Genomic DNA, 16147 nt, shown 5'->3' on the forward strand with positions numbered 1-16147 from the left:
TTTTTTTTTTTTTTTTTTTTTTTTTGGGTATTATAGCCTAGCTCAGATCCTCCAAATTTTGGAGGCTGTGTCATTATAGGTTTAGTTTGGGAGGGAGGCTCCTCGCCCCTCTGCCCCTAGGTTGTGCTTTTTGTGATTAATACATCTCAGGTTCTTTTAAAAAAAAGGTGAATAATTACATCACTTGCCACTGGGCTTTTCTTCAGTCAGTGATCCATGATAAAACTGTAATTATTGGTTACTACAAATTGTTAATTTTCTTTTTATCAAATTAAAACCAAAATTCTGTTGTTTTACAGGTGTCTCAGTCATCTACCTGGCGCAGTTGGAAAGAATGCAGCTCATTTTGATCTTTATTTAGCAATGAATCAATTGCCTAATGGGCCTAGCTCTGGTGATTGGCTAGTCCTTCATGTGCAAGAGCTTATTTCACTTGCTTATCAGGTGCTACATATGAGGTTACATATATATGGTTATGTTAATTAGAATTTATGTTTAAAGTAGATCTCATAGTCAAATTTCTTGGTTATAGATTAGCACAATTCAATTTGAAAGTATGAAGCCAATTGGTGTTGGACTCCTAAGTTTGATTATTGATAAGGTACGCTTACAACTTTGCGTGTCAAATGTACTCTATTTATCTCTCTTTTCTTTTTGTATCACTTGCTTATCAGGTGCTAAACTGATCATTTGGATTTTCCCCCCTGATTTATGTTTTATTATTTGTTTGTGGAAACCTATCTACTAGCCTTGGTCCTAAAAAAGAATATTTAGTCCCCTATAAGTTTTTTTTATTTTTTCTCTTCGAAATGAAATGAAGCCACATGCATATGCGCACACATGTATTTCTTGGGTCAATAAATATATTAATTCCTTGTTAGTTCTTGTTTTGAGAGTGTTGTATATCTTGTGTTTTGTCAATACAGTTTGAACACATAGCTGATCCCGAGCTTCCGGATCACCTTCTATTGGAGCAATATCAGGTGCTCCTCTTTCTGTTCTGGTTTTTATTTTTCTCTCTATACACGTGCGTGCACGCACACTCGTATTTGGACCATTTCAGCATTAGCATTTGATGATGTCTATCAATGTCATAGCCCATTAACGAATGATATTTCTTGATGTGGTTTGTTATTCATTGATCATCTGAAGTTCTGTTTCCCATTTGAATTATAGGCCCAATTAGTATCTGCAGTTCGCTCTGCCTTAGATACATCTTCTGGCCCTATTCTTTTGGAGGCCGGACTGCTGCTCGCCACTAAGGTTAGAACATTTACATCTTCACTTTCTTTGAAATTTACTTTTTGTCAAGCTAACGGGCTTTCATACATGTGTAGATCCTAACGAGTGGAATAATTGATGGTGATCAAATTGCTGTTAAGCGCATTTTTTCTTTGATATCACGGCTATTGAATGACTTTAAGGAACTTTATTATCCTTCTTTTGCTGAATGGGTCTCATGCAAGGTATATTCAATTGTTCTTTTGCTTTCTTTCCCCGTGAACTTTGCTGGAACTTCTTTCTTATTTAATATTGGAAATAACACTTTTGGTCTCTATAGTTTCAATAAAGTTATTTTTTAGTCCCTAAACTTTAGTTTGTAGTGATTGAGTTCTTCATATACTATATTCAAACCAAAATAAACATTTCTTTTATTTAGTTCTTATCATGAAAAATGTTGTTAAAATTGAATGATATTTTTTGCATACTAGATCAGTAAATTAATTAGAGACTATATGTGCTTATAAACTGAATTGACTAAATTGTTACATATTAAAAAATGCATCTTATATTGATGAGATTTTTCACACTAGGATTAAATTTTTACATATTAAAGTTTAGAGACTAAGTGATTACAATTTTGAACGGACAACAAGTATAATTTTATATAAAGTTTGGGGACTAAATTGTTACGGTAGCGAAAGTATAGGACCAAAACTATTTTTTAACATATAATATTTCTTACTAAGAATTTATGAACTATGAAATATAGATTAAGGTTAGACTTCTGGCTGCACATGCCTCTCTCAAATGTTACACATATGCACTTTTGAGGAGACACCAGAGTGAAGTTTCAAACGAGTATCTAGCCCTGTTACCATGGTTTTCAAAGAGTTCCAATATTCTGGGAAAGCACTGGATCGGGGTTCTAATGGATTACGCCCATACCGGCTTATTCATGCATCCCAAGAAAAAAGTGAGCAGTATAATATAAATTAATTTACCATGTGCTGATATTAATTTTTGTTTCTTTTCTCCCATCTCACCTTTTGCACAAATTTCTTGCAGTGGAATCCATTTCTCGATGGAATTCAATCACCTCTGGTGATATCGAAGTTACAGATTTCATTAGAGGAATCTTGGCCAGTTATTTTGCAGGCAATTGCACTGGACGCAATTCCAGTGAACCTTGATGAGATTGCAAATTCATCTCTTAATAATGCATTAGAAAACAACTTTTTATCTGGATATAGCATGGTTGAACTGGAATCTAAAGAATATCGATTTTTATGGAGCTTTGCTCTTTTTTCTCTGTTTCGTGGACGTCATCCTCTTGGGGAACAGAAAATAACATCACCTTCTACTGCAGCAAGTGTGGTTGAAGACTCTCCAGAGGAAACTACTAATTCTATAGAACTAAAACTCTATGAAATTGTACTGCCCGTTCTCCAGTCTTTATCAACAGTAAAATTCTGTACGGCTGGATTTCTTACGGTTGATATCTGCATAGAGCTTCTTCAGGTGCATTCTATACTGGTTCCTTTTATCCCTCAAGAATAATGATCCAAAATTTTTCAAGATAGAAATATCTTTTAATTTGTGAGGCTTGTTTGTGAATGTCTAGCTACGGTTTCATTTGATATTAAATTTTAGTCTACTGAATATCAATTTTCTTATGTCCCATCTACTTCATAGATGTACATTATAATTTTTTTGTTCATGAGAATATTTGGAATCATGGAATAACTCCATGCCCTTAGGAAGTGGTGATCAGGTTTGGCATGCTTTAAATCACCACTATGTTTCATGCCGATTAGGATTATGAATGTCTGATCATTGCTCTTCTGAGTCAGAAACGCCAATTTTGTACTTGCAAGTTCTCCGAATTCTAAGCCGATAACATGGAAGGCATCTGTTTGTCTCTGCTGTGTTGTGAATGTTAACTATACTGATTCTCTTATTCTTTTTAGATGCTTTGATTATTGGGCATGGAGTAGCATTTATTGTGCTCTCGGCAGTGAAAATTTGAATTGTGCAGTTCTTTATTTTATTTGAACAATGATGAACAAGGATTTCATCTCGGGGTGCTTGCTAGATGCTGCTGCATCTATAATTAGTATCGATTGTTAGATAAAACCTGAAATTTTTCCTTATTTAGATTTACTCGTTTTCATTAGTTGATTGAATACATTCGTTTGACCATTTGACAAACACGTCGAATGGATTACCAAAGTTTTAGATGGCAGTTTTGTAGGAAGTGGCACAGATTTAGTTGGCCACTCTCCAGCCATTTTTAGGATAAGTTAGATATTTAAATAGGTAAATCTGTTTCAGAAGAAATTAGTACCTCATTTTAAGCAAAAGTTTTCAGCAATTATCTCTCTCTCTTATTTTTTGCATCTTTATTTTCTTCCAACAACTTCCCGTCAAACGATTTCCTCTCACCAAAAAGGATTTCAGTTGCCGATTATCCTTGCAGATTGTCGAAAAACAACATCGATCCTTATGATTATGCATTGATTTTCTTGTCCTGTGCTGTTGATTTACGACATGTAGATTTTCATTCTCTTACTAAGATTCCTTTATGATTATGAATTAATGTTCTTATTAATTTATACTGATTGTCTCATGTAGGTTTTCTCATATTACACGTTCTTGGATATCTCTTGGAATTCTCTTGCAGTGTCTGTACTGTCCCAGGTAAAGATCATTATGCTTTTCCAAGTATGCCAATTTTGAATATTGAAATATATTGATTCTTATAAGAACTGTACGCCTTAGCTACACTGACTGATGGTGAAAATTAAGACTATGCACTAATACTTGGTAGGAAATTGTTTTAGGGCGTATCTGACTCAAAAACAAATTTTCAATTTTTTAAGATATTTAATGGATGATATATGAATTTGATAACACCAGCTTCTAATATTATGAAAATTGTAGTTGACTGACATTCTAAGAAGCTAAAAGATTTGGTAAAACAACCTACATTATAATCTTTTAACCCCCCAAAAAAAAAAACCAATTGATTTTATAACTTTAAATTTAATGTTAAGAATTTTTAAGTACCAAAAGTTTAAAATCATTTGAATGGAAATTTTTTGGGTATTTTTCCTAGTTTTAACAAATGAATGCCTGTCCAGCCTGAGCTGTTGTTGTCTGTATGCGCATTGTGCTCACTATTTCCATTTCCCTGGTCAATTTTTCTTGCAAATCTATCAAATTATTTTTTGAAATACTGTTAAAAGAACAAGTTGAGTCCATAATTTATAGATCACGTTTATGAATTGTAAGCGTTGTTTAGATTTTCTTGACTTTTCTTTCTCATGAAAGTGCTGAGTGAATTAGGGTTAGTAATGCCAATTTCAAGGTTGTTACTTCTTAAGCCAAAAACGCATGCATCTTGTCTCTTCAGAATATGTGGACAATTCATGCCAATTCTTTTGTGGCTTTCTTCAATCAGATTGTTCAGAACTGCCCTGAAAGTTTTCTTCAAAGGGAAGACTTTGCTTACCTGGCATTGGAATTATGTCTGGCTTTCCTTTTTCGAATGTATCAGAGGTGATATGAATTAGTACAATATAATGCTTATTAAAATTTAAATAGAATTTGTGTGCTGCCGAACTGATGATATGTTTCATCCTCTTGTTGTCCATTATGAATTCTAGACAGCTAGATCATCTACATTGGGAGGATTTGATATCATCATTATTTCTTACCGTAAAGGTACTCATGGAGCGTTTTGAATTTAAGGTGGGTAAGCCGATGATTTATGTCTACTCTATTCATTGAATATTACATTTTTCTGATGAAGTTTCTATTCAATTTATATATTCGGAAAGATAACTTTATTTTAGGAATATATTGAATTGGGATATCAGATTTTACATTATATCAGTTATTTTGTTTGAATAGCCTTTTTTTTTTTTTTTTTTGGCATGCAGAAACAAATACTATCTTTGCTGCTGGCCTTTTACTCCATTGGACTGAAATACTTCAGGAACACGTCGACTGAATTCTGCTTATCTAAAGTAAATGACTTTATTAGGTCCTTTGGCCGTATATTAGAGAAACTTATCCAAGGTAAGCTTTTGGAAGTTATAACTCATTGTAAAGGTTGTCAAAGAACTTTTATATCCAAATCAGTTACAAATGAGTTGCGTCCTTTTCCCTTTATGTTGTAATTTTGTAATTATCGTTAGAAATTATTTTTGTTTGTTGTAGAAACGTCCCATGCTACAATTCTCTTAGTAAAACTTTAAATTCGACAAATATTATAGAATCTCATACAAGCCACCAGTTGTACGTGCAATGCATTTATTAGTGAAAAAGTGTTAAGGGAGGAGGGACTTAGATTGTTAGATTGGGCGGGTTCACTCTTTTAACTTAACGATGTGATGTATGTGAGAAAGGCATGAAAGTCAGAGTGTCTTTGGCATGTCTTTTAAAGTTCTTGGGGTTGACTAAAAGTGCTTGTTAAGAACTGATAGTGTTTAGCTAAATTTTAAAGAGCAGTAAAATGTTCTTTTAAGTTTAATCAATCGAAAGCACTATTGAAGATTTCCAATGGTTTAAGAAATAATAAAAACAGATAAAATCCCTTAATTTTTCTTCCTAATGTGTTTTCATTTAAAAATATTTTTTCAACACGTCCCAAACTCGCTATTAATATACGATGAATATGAGTATCAGAGAGATAGTTGACGTTGGAAGAGTGGAAAACTCTCTGGTCTTTACCTAGGTTTTTACCCTGCTTGTTGAAAAATAAAGATAGGTTCAATAACTCTCTGAATTAGTGGTGATTTTCTCTCTTACTTTGAAGGGACAGGTTTCCTTTAGGTATATATATTCTTTTCCGTTTTTTGATAAGAAAATGAGCTTTCATCAAGAGAAATGAAAGATTTTTCTCATTTAGGGCTTCCTTTAGGTATTCTTTTCTTTTCTTATATTATATTACATTCTTATCGTCTGCATGCACTCGGGGTATTTTCAGCGAATACCTGATTGAATTGACAATTATCTTCCTCTTTTCGTCTGGTGCCTAATGTCTTTTTGTTAAAAACGTTTTTAGGATTAAACTTTGTTTTTAGCTTTTACCTCATAAAGGCTCTTAATTTGAATGGGAGAATTTTTTATGAAGTGGTTGCTTAAAATTTAAAAATATTCATATTGCAGATAGAATCAAGCTCAGCGAGGAGAGTCTTCATTCTAAAATGCTTCTTGGAACCTGTATGAGTTTGGTTGTGGATTTGTGCAACAATTGTGTTGAGGGCATTCATTTGGTTAAGAACAAAAGCTCCAAGCTCCAGAGACTACTGCAAGTAAAGCTTGCTTTTTCTCTAGAGCAAATTATTTCACTGGGAAAGCCGGTTTATCTTGCTGCGTGTCTTGAAGAGGATAAAGAGATTGAGAGAGTATGTTTTTCTGTTTTCAAATATGGAACTGAATGCATCAGAAACGTGCTTCATGATTCAAATTCGCAGGTAAATATTATACAAAGTGAATTTCTGCAACAGTTGACAAAATTACAATGGAAGAAAATTGGGTGATGGAAGCTTCTTTTCCTCAGGTTCAGGCAATTGGGTTGCAAGTACTAAAAGGCATGACCCAAAAATACACAAATAACGAAGAAAAAGCTTTCCTTCTGTTCTTTGTTGGGGAACTCATTGGAGACGTTTTGGCGACCATCGATATGATTCTGAAGGTACTTTATTTTGTACTTCACATTTTTTAGAGGGTAATTTAGCAACTGTAAGTTAACCTCTAATTTATTTGCCCTCTAAAATCATATTTGAATAAAATGTTGGATTTCTATTATATTTTTGTATTTTTATGTATTTGGTGTATATTTATCATTTATAATATTTTGTTTCCTTATTGGTACATGGTTTTTCTTCTAGAAGACCTTGTATTTGATTCATAATATATAGTCCAAATGCATTAATTTTATTTTCTAGTATCTTCTTATCTTTCATAACTGTCTTGATGAACTGATGTTGATGAACTGATGTGAGCTCTTTCGTTCTCATATTTAGCAGAAACCAATAACTAAAGAGTCGATAGCGATCGCGATTGAGTGCTTGAGATTCTTAGTGCTTCTACAAACATTATCCAATGTCAGTGAATGCCAGAAAACGTTTATGAATCTGCTTTTAGAAGCTGTAGTCATGGTTTTCTCTGCCTCTGCAAGCTCTAATGCTAAGGTAAGCAAACTGAATCAACCAATTCTGAAGCTCTAGCTTAAAGAATCTACCCTCTCTGATGCATTAAAGTTACTTATTGATAGGAACTCGATGAATTGAGAAGCACAGCAATAAAGCTTGTTTCTCATCTTGCTCAGATACCTTCCTCTGCTGTTATTTTCAAGGATGTTATACTGTCAATGCCAGTGATGCATCGGCAACAACTACAGGTAACTTGTATCTTTTTTGTACGGACGCCTTTAACTTGTATCTAAATTCTGACATGAAAACAACAATGCTACTAGCATTCCTCCGAGTCACTTTGGCTGATGTTCATCCTGAAGGAGATCCCAATTCTCTCTCTTATTCAACAAATGGTTGATTGAGTTCAAATCATAGTGATCACCTAAATAGGATTTAATATCTTACCCCACCAATTTTCTTGAGAACCAAATGTAGTAGTAGAGGACGAGGTTGTTGGCCTAATTGGGATTTGATAACTTACCGGTTTTCTTGGGAACCAAATGTAGTAAGTGGAGGTTGTTGTCGTGTGATATTAGTCGATGTGTGTACACGGATGAAGAAAAAACAGGATTAGATGCCATCTCATCTCAAGTTTTATTATCAAAATATGTATTCTAAGATTAACAGAATATGCACCGTCAGCCTTTTCGGAAAGGTTAGTCTATGATCAGTAAGATTATTCTGGTTCCCCTTTCAAGTACGGTATCCACAAATTGCATTTATGAATAAGGTGCATATATTCTTATGCTTCCAGAGAATCGAACTTCATATATGCGCTTAAAAGTATTTTAAAGAAAAGTTTCACCATATTTAAATATTTAATGTGAAACAGATTTCAGGCTGTTGGCATTTTTTGTGGCAATACTCATTTGACTAACAAAGAATAATTATCTGGTCTCAGGAGGTTATCCGTGCTTCGGTCACACAAGATCAAAACCCAACTCAGAAGCATCTCTCAACACCAATTCTGCAGATAAGAGCACCAGCGATTGAGGTGAATAGAGAGAAAGTTTCCCCGCCACATACGACTGAGGCCAGCACTGAAAGCAATCCTGTAACTGTCATTGAACAGGATGAGGATGAGGATGAGGATGAGGATGACGATGACTGGGATACCTTCCAGTCTTTTCCTGCTTCCACACGAGAAGTAATAACCGATAATGTCACAGAATCTCGTGAAGCTGAGGACTCAGAAGTTCTTGAAAGTAGTAGTCCTAGCGTTAGCATGGAAGACTCGACTTCCCTTCCGAGTGATGAACTGAAAATCAAGAATATGGAACATGGAGAAACCAGTGAAGAAGTATCAATGTCTATATCTTCAACAGGTCAGAGATTTTCAGACGGAGATCTAATTGGCGAGAGGAGCGGAATGCAAGGAGTCGGTGATCAAGAAAGTGGTGAGGAACATGCCATAGAAAAAGAAGCTTTGCCAGGACAAAAACTAAGCCAAATGACTGGACATTCTGCTATAGTCAATTCCTTGGAGGATCATAAACCAGTCGACGAAAGCCCAGAAAACCAAACCGAGCTGCTGCCTTCAGATCGTGAAATACTCGACGACAATGCAGATAATGATCATGTCGGAGAATATGAAGAAGGTAAGGAAAAGGATACTGTGGTTAAAACGTCGAGTGTTGATGAACAGAGAAATGACAGTTTATGATCACCAATATAGAATCATTGTTGTAGTTGAGCCAGTTTTCAGGCTTACAATAGAATTGAAGATACTGCCATCATGTTTGTAGGTTAAATGTTTGGTGGTTTTTTCCCCTTCTTTAATAGTTTTATTACATGAGAGATGAGTTCTTATAGAAAAGGGTACTTATATGGACTCTCTCGTAAGTTCCATCCTTGGATCGTTTTATGTGTTGACTTCGATGGGTTGAGATATTTGAGTCGAGTTTACTTAGGTTACTCGTGCCATTCATTTATAATTTTGTAAAAAGGGATGGGAAAACAATGGTGTACTTTGAGAATTTATTTACATTTTTTCATACATTGAGCTTTAAAAAAAACAGTTCATTATGATCCGAACGAAATTATAAAGACTTAAACCCGCTCATTATGTAAATATTGTTCAATTAAATATAGTTATATCACGATTCTCATAATATAATAAATTAAAATTGTACTAAGTTTAAGTTTAATTTGAATTATGCATAGTTTTTGAAATTTAGCTTAGAATTCAAAAATATTTTGAAACTGAAAATTTTGGTCAATAGAATTCTGAAATGTCGAACAAAGGACTCCAAAAGAAAAAGAAGAGGCTCTTCGAAAGCATAGTAAAACATGATTAAGACTCCAAAAGAAAAAGGAGTCGAGGCTAAGGGGAGACGTACTTTGTTTGAGGGAAGGTGTTGAATGAAAGTAGCTTATCGAGAAAATGACATAATCTTGAATCTAAGTTAATTTCAACCATTGGGATCCATTGGCCTGCAAGATTGAATAATAATTAATGCGTTGAGAATTTTCTCGAATTAAAACAATTCAAATCTTCTGACAAATGTAATGTTCCTCAGCAAATTTTAAAATATGTTAAATAGTTAAAACACAAAATAAAAAAAATAAATAAATTAGAGAGTTATAATATTAAAATTTTCAAAATATATTAAAAAAACGGTTGGAAAGTGGGGCCCACAAGAAAACTGCACACGAGATGTGATGCCAATTTATATATGCATGTGTTTCCTTCTTTCTTTCTCATTCTTTCTTCTCCACTTCCCTCCTCTTTGTCTCTCTCTCCGCCTCTCTCTCTCTCTGCCTCTCTCTCCGCTACCAATTGAAGTGTTGTAATTATTAACCAGCCGGTCTGTGGCGGCGATGGCCACCATGTTGGCCCTGCTTCTAACAACTCTCGCATTTGCAGTGACGTCGTTTTGCATCTTCTCTCTATTATACCACACCCTCTCCTGCTACTGGCTCACTCCCAGGCGCATCATGAGGAAGATGGCCAAGCAAGGGGTGCGTGGCCCCAAGCCCCGCCCTCTCCTCGGCAACATCCTCGACGTCGCCGCCCTCCTCTCTAAGTCCACCTCCTCCGACATGCCCTCCATCTCCCACGACCTCGTCCCCCGCCTCCTCCCCCACTACCTCGCCTGGTCCGCCCAATTCGGTACGCTCCTTTATTACCATTCATTCTCTTCTATCATTTTCACACCATAAACTCCATTAATTTTTAATTTTCCTCAGGTAAGAGATTCATCTTCTGGAACGGAATTGAACCCAGAATGTGTCTCACAGAAACCCATTTGATCAAAGAGCTGTTGTCCAAATACAGCTCCGTCTCCGGCAAGTCCTGGCTCCAACAACAGGGCTCTAAGCACTTCATTGGCCGTGGTCTCTTAATGGCCAACGGCCCCAATTGGTTCCATCAACGCCATATCGTCGCCCCCGCTTTCGTCGGTGACCGCCTCAAGGTCCCTTCATTCACATACATACACATATGTAGTGCTTTCCGTTTGAATTTTAGTGATTTCTTTTGTTTCTTTTTTTTTTTTGTCGAGCAGAGTTACGCAGGGTACATGGTAGAGTGTACCAGAGAGATGCTTCAATCATTAGAAAATGAGGTAAAATCGGGGCGATCCGAATTCGAAATCGGCGAGTATATGACCAGACTCACCGCCGATATAATTTCCCGAACCGAGTTTGAAAGCAGCTACGAAAAGGGTAAACAAATCTTCCATTTACTCACCGTTTTACAACATCTCTGTGCTCAGGCCAGCCGCCACCTCTGCCTTCCCGGTAGCCGGTAATCCTCTCTCTCTCTCTCTCTCTCTCTCTCTCTCTATATATATATATATATATATATATATATATATATATATGTCTCTCTCTCTCTCTCTGTTTCTCTCTCTGTTTTTCTCTGTTTCGTCTCTCTCTCTCCTGAATAATCCTTTCTCTCTCCACTTTTTTTCAATAAAACTATTTAATGGGTTTTAAACAGAGATTAAATTAAAACCCATGAAATTAAAATTTGATTAAAACTAATAATTACAGATTTTTTCCAAGCAAGTATAACAGAGAGATAAAGGCATTGAAGGGGAAAGTGGAGGGGTTATTAATGGAGATAATACAGAGCAGAAAAGACGGCGTGGAGATTGGGCGAAGCAGTTCATACGGAAACGATTTATTGGGAATGTTACTAAACGAAATGCAGAAGAAAAAAAATGGGAACGGTTTAAGTTTAAATTTACAGATCATAATGGACGAATGCAAGACGTTCTTCTTCGCCGGCCATGAAACCACCGCTCTTCTTCTCACATGGACCATAATGCTATTAGCCACCAACCCATCATGGCAGGACAGGGTTCGAGCCGAGCTCAACGCCGTCTGCAACTCACAAACCCCCTCGCTCCACCATCTCTCCAAGCTTCCTCTGGTACTTCTGAAACTTCCCCTGTTTAAGAGCTCTCAAAATTTCAATCTTTTTGGGTATAAATAATGAATGTTTGGAGTTTTTTCCAGTTGGGTATGGTGATTAATGAGTCGTTAAGGCTGTACCCGCCGGCGAGCATTCTTCCCCGGATGGCGTTTGAGGATATAAAGCTGGGAGATTTGGAGATCCCGAAAGGGCTGTCGGTGTGGATTCCGGTGGTGGCGATTCACCACAGCGAGGAGATTTGGGGGAAGGACGCCAATGAGTTTAACCCGGAGAGATTTGGGAGCTCCAAGGCGTTTACGTGTGGTGGGTTCATCCCGTTCGCTTCTGGGCCTCGCAATTGCGTCGGCCAAGCCTTCGCTCTGATGGAAACAAAGATCATATTGGCTATGCTCATCTCTAAGTTTAGGTTTACGATATCACCAAGCTATCGGCATGCACCCGTTGTCGTCCTCACTGTTAAGCCTAAATATGGTGTCCAAATTTGCTTGACTCCTTTGACTTGATCAATTTTGTTCTCTCTCTCTTTCTGTTTTTGCTAGAGTGAAAAGAAAGAAAGAGTTGTAATGTTGTATTTTGAGCAATAAATAACAAAAATATGGTTTCTTACGCTCTTTCCCAAAAATGGGTCGGGCTCAAAATTAAAAGTCTATATTCGAATGAATCGAGGCTATATTCGAATGAGAGTGATTCTGACTACGAAATACTTACAAGAATGGAAAGTCATTACCTATATCAACAATGATGTTAGAATCTTTCCTTAATAGACGCGTTTTAAAACGGTGAAGTTTACGGGTATTGGTCAAAATGAACCATATCTAATAGTGGTGGATTTTGGCGGTAACACGCTCATTCATAAAGACTAGTCTTGATATGTAAGGATAGTTTTTACTCTTAAAAGTAAGGAGTAAGTAACATAATCTCGTGGGAGATATGAGATTTCGATTTAAATCGGTGGTTACATTAATGTTCTATTAAACGCACTAGATTTGTTAATTTAAAAAATGTTGAATGTAAATGTATTAAATACAAAATTAAAAGACAAATTCATCCAATTATAATTAGAAGTCTAATTTTATATGTGATAAAAATTGAAAAGGAAGGCCAACTATTATTTCAGTCCCTTTTATTATAAACAAAGACCATATCCAAAAAAGGAAAAATCTTGAGATATTGTCCATTTCAATATATAATAAATATGGAAATAAATAAAAAAGTTTATTTTTATATCATGGATTAATTTAATTAGTAAATTATACAATATGAGCTGTTGTTTAGTGGAAAATAATTTGATATTAAATATTTATAGAGATTTAAAAATATATATATTCTTTAAAATAAATAATAATGAAAGATCAAAAGATTTAGTGGGGATAAGTAGCTTTTGGTTGGAAAATTTTGAAAATGAAAGTGAAAATTTATACATGCAAATTATATATATATATATATATATATATATATATATATATATATATTAGTTCTTAAATCATTATGCTTTTAGAAGTCGCACAATTATAATTATAAAATATAGTTTTAAAAGAGAAAATGGTAAATTTTAAAATAAAAATATGTAGTTTGCAAGTTTAGGTTATACAAACCCTACTTTCAAACTTAATATCAGATAGGAGGTATCATCAATAGGTTAGATCTTACTATTTTATAAGACTCATGAACCCCATGAGTAGTTGCATCAACTTGTCTTCTTTGCATGGATCAATATGTATTTGACGTTGATTACAGGTAAATGGTATGCGGTATGCTTCGAATTCATCCCAGAGTGCTTTGAGTTTGATGAAAAATGTTGATAGTGTCATAGTTTCTTGTGACATCATTGCTGTCAACTTTTGTATCTGGAGCATTATTTTGTAAGAATTGACCATGAAGATCAACCCACACTTGATCAGCTGTCTTGGCGTGAATAATACCTTCAGCGATATCTGCTTCAACTGAATGAGTTAATCAATATATTATTATACTGTTGCACTGATTCCAAAATTCAAATTCGGTTGAATTTGCATCTTAAGACGGTTCTTCAATTGTACCATCAATGAAACCAATTTTCTTTTTATCAATAAGAGTATGCATAACTGATTTACCTCAGGATTTGTAATTTGTTTCATTTAATTTGATTGGAACAAGTGAATATCCTAGCTAATCAGAGTGATGAATATAATAAGAATGCGTTAAATTAACATTCAAAATTATGAAGCTGGATTTGGCTGATAGGAAATTTTGATATTTAAGAATACCAAAATCGGCACGGATACATGTTAAGAATGAGAAATAGAAATAGAATTAGAATCGAAGGCGTGTATGGTGTATTCTCATTGATATTCCCAATAATCTTTAAATAAAATACAAACTAGCTACTAATATTTACCCATAAGAAAAATATAAACTAATTAAATATGAGAGATAAAATAAAATATACTACCAATCAAATTATAAAAAAAAAAATATTTAAGATATATTTCATAAATAATATATTCTCTATATTAATATATATATTTATTCACGTGGAAATTGAAGTTACACCTAGAAGAGCGGATAATGATTGGAATTGTACACGGTTAATTAAATAATAAATCTTTTTTTTTTTTTTGTTTAAAATAAAACTTGCACGAGCGGATTTGAGTGGGGATTGAAAGAAGTGCTCCAAGTAGGGTTTCCTTCTTAAATAACTAACTTCAAGATTTTTATTATTATATTTATTATAATTAATAATAACAACTAGATGCTTAGTGCTTTGACTCCTTTTAACTCACATGGGTTCTCCCTGTTTCCTCCTTTTTTTTTATAATTTTTTTAATATCACCCATTATATTTTTTTTTATATAAATTTATATAGTTCGAGATCACGCGCCTTTTTAGTAGGACCTTTAACCTTTTGATTAGTGTTCGGGTCTCAAAAGACCGAAAGAGTCGCCCGCCTCAGTCACAAACTCAAACTACTAACATTTATTTAAAATTATAATTAATTAATTTTGATGAGTAATTTAGGCTCAAAAATAGATAATATTATATTTATTTCTTATAAATATTTATAAAATAGAGGAGAAAAATCATGATTAGATAAAGAAATAATGAAAATAAATAAATAAATATGCGCCACCATATATACGAAGACCTTTTCCCCCTCCACCACTTCCAGAATTTTTAATTATTTTTTAATATTTTCTTTCACATAATTAAACAAAATAATGAAGAGAAGTAATAGATATTATAATTTATTATAAGTGCTTTAGCTTCACGCCTACACATAATATTATTTTCCTATTTAAATCTGCTAAAAAAGATGTTAATATCTGACCGTTCAGTGTTTTTCAAGTGGCTGTATCCATCATTACTTATTTATTTAAATAATAATTATTAAAAAAATATATTTAAAAAAATCCCAGACCCATATCTAAATTCAATATTATTTTTTTATTTGTATAAAATAATTTAAGATTCTCTCAATAATCATTAGATTGAGAAATTAAAATTTTAATAAAAAGTTTTCCCTAAATTAATTATGAATAAATAAATTATATATTTTTTGTAAAATTAAATAAGGTAGAACTTAAGTAGGTTTGATTTTCTATTATTCATGTGAAACTAATCTAGTTCTATTATTAGTGATTAATATAAAATTAAAGTAGACATTAATTTATCATTTTTAATTGATGTTTAATTTAATAAATTCAAATTTTGGAAGCTACTCAGTAACTCTTCTTTTTTGGGTTTATTTAAAGTTAGGCTTCAAATAAATAAAAAATTATGATGTAATATTTTAATGAAAATGATACAAAATTAGGTAAAATATTATTTTTGAGCGTATTTAAATATTTTAAAAATAGAATGTCAATGGACTCTATCATTAAATAATAATTATATAACAAAAGCATATAGTAAAAAATCATGGCTTTAAATTAATTTAATAAGATTTGTATGAATTTTTAATGATACCCTTTGACAATTCACTAAAAAAATGAGGGTCGAAAATAATGGGAGTGTATCTTTAAATCATTAATTAAATAAATTAACCTATGGTTTGTACTCATTACAAGAAATAATTAATCATTTACCTAAAACTAAGTTAAACCATAAGTCAGCAAGGACACTATATTTATTTAATTTATAAAATTTTAAAAAATTATAAACATATGAATTATAATTTTATTTCATTTTTTTTTATTTATTGAGTATAATAATTAAATTAATGGATTGCTGAGTTAGCATGTCCCATTAGTCTATCAAGTTGTCTGCCACGTCATATCACATAAATATTTTCAAAACAGTATTTTTTTTTTTTTTTTTTTTTTTTTTTTTTTTTTTTTTTTTTTTTTTTTTTTTTTTTTTT

The 16147-nt window shown here is 33.4% G+C and overlaps 2 protein-coding genes across 4 annotated transcripts in view; both read left to right on the plus strand.

The window, feature by feature from the left end:
- The window catches only part of LOC111488992 (protein SWEETIE), a 39277-nt gene extending 29855 nt beyond the window's left edge, over nt 1-9422 (plus strand). Inside the window, exons 33-48 of one of the 2 annotated variants that reach the window (XM_023136979.1) lie at nt 300-444; nt 533-601; nt 927-983; nt 1177-1263; nt 1338-1466; nt 1994-2197; nt 2290-2742; nt 3856-3921; nt 4685-4782; nt 4890-4974; nt 5166-5304; nt 6397-6704; nt 6791-6925; nt 7257-7424; nt 7508-7633; nt 8329-9422. In XM_023136979.1, coding sequence (XP_022992747.1) covers nt 300-444; nt 533-601; nt 927-983; nt 1177-1263; nt 1338-1466; nt 1994-2197; nt 2290-2742; nt 3856-3921; nt 4685-4782; nt 4890-4974; nt 5166-5304; nt 6397-6704; nt 6791-6925; nt 7257-7424; nt 7508-7633; nt 8329-9090 — 3031 coding nt within the window. In that variant the 3' untranslated portion in view covers nt 9091-9422. The remainder of the gene's footprint in view (nt 1-299; nt 445-532; nt 602-926; nt 984-1176; nt 1264-1337; nt 1467-1993; nt 2198-2289; nt 2743-3855; nt 3922-4684; nt 4783-4889; nt 4975-5165; nt 5305-6396; nt 6705-6790; nt 6926-7256; nt 7425-7507; nt 7634-8328) is intronic. The other variant, XM_023136980.1, reaches the window with a different exon arrangement.
- Nucleotides 9423-10146: 724 nt separating this feature from the next.
- LOC111488993 (cytokinin hydroxylase-like) lies at nt 10147-12415 on the plus strand. Of its 2 annotated transcripts, none has more exons than XM_023136981.1 (5): nt 10147-10539; nt 10617-10843; nt 10934-11175; nt 11424-11805; nt 11892-12415. In XM_023136981.1, exons 1-5 carry the CDS (start codon nt 10248-10250, stop codon nt 12309-12311), a joined length of 1563 nt encoding a protein of 520 aa, XP_022992749.1. In that variant the 5' UTR covers nt 10147-10247; the 3' UTR covers nt 12312-12415. The 2 variants fall into 2 exon arrangements, with proteins under 2 accessions (XP_022992749.1, XP_022992750.1); XM_023136982.1 differs by having other exon boundaries at nt 11448-11805.
- The last annotated feature ends 3732 nt before the right edge of the window (nt 12416-16147 follow it).

This window comes from Cucurbita maxima, unplaced genomic scaffold (assembly GCF_002738345.1).
Source record: "Cucurbita maxima cultivar Rimu unplaced genomic scaffold, Cmax_1.0 Cma_Scf00014, whole genome shotgun sequence".
In the NCBI taxonomy this organism is placed as follows: Eukaryota; Viridiplantae; Streptophyta; class Magnoliopsida; order Cucurbitales; family Cucurbitaceae; genus Cucurbita; species Cucurbita maxima.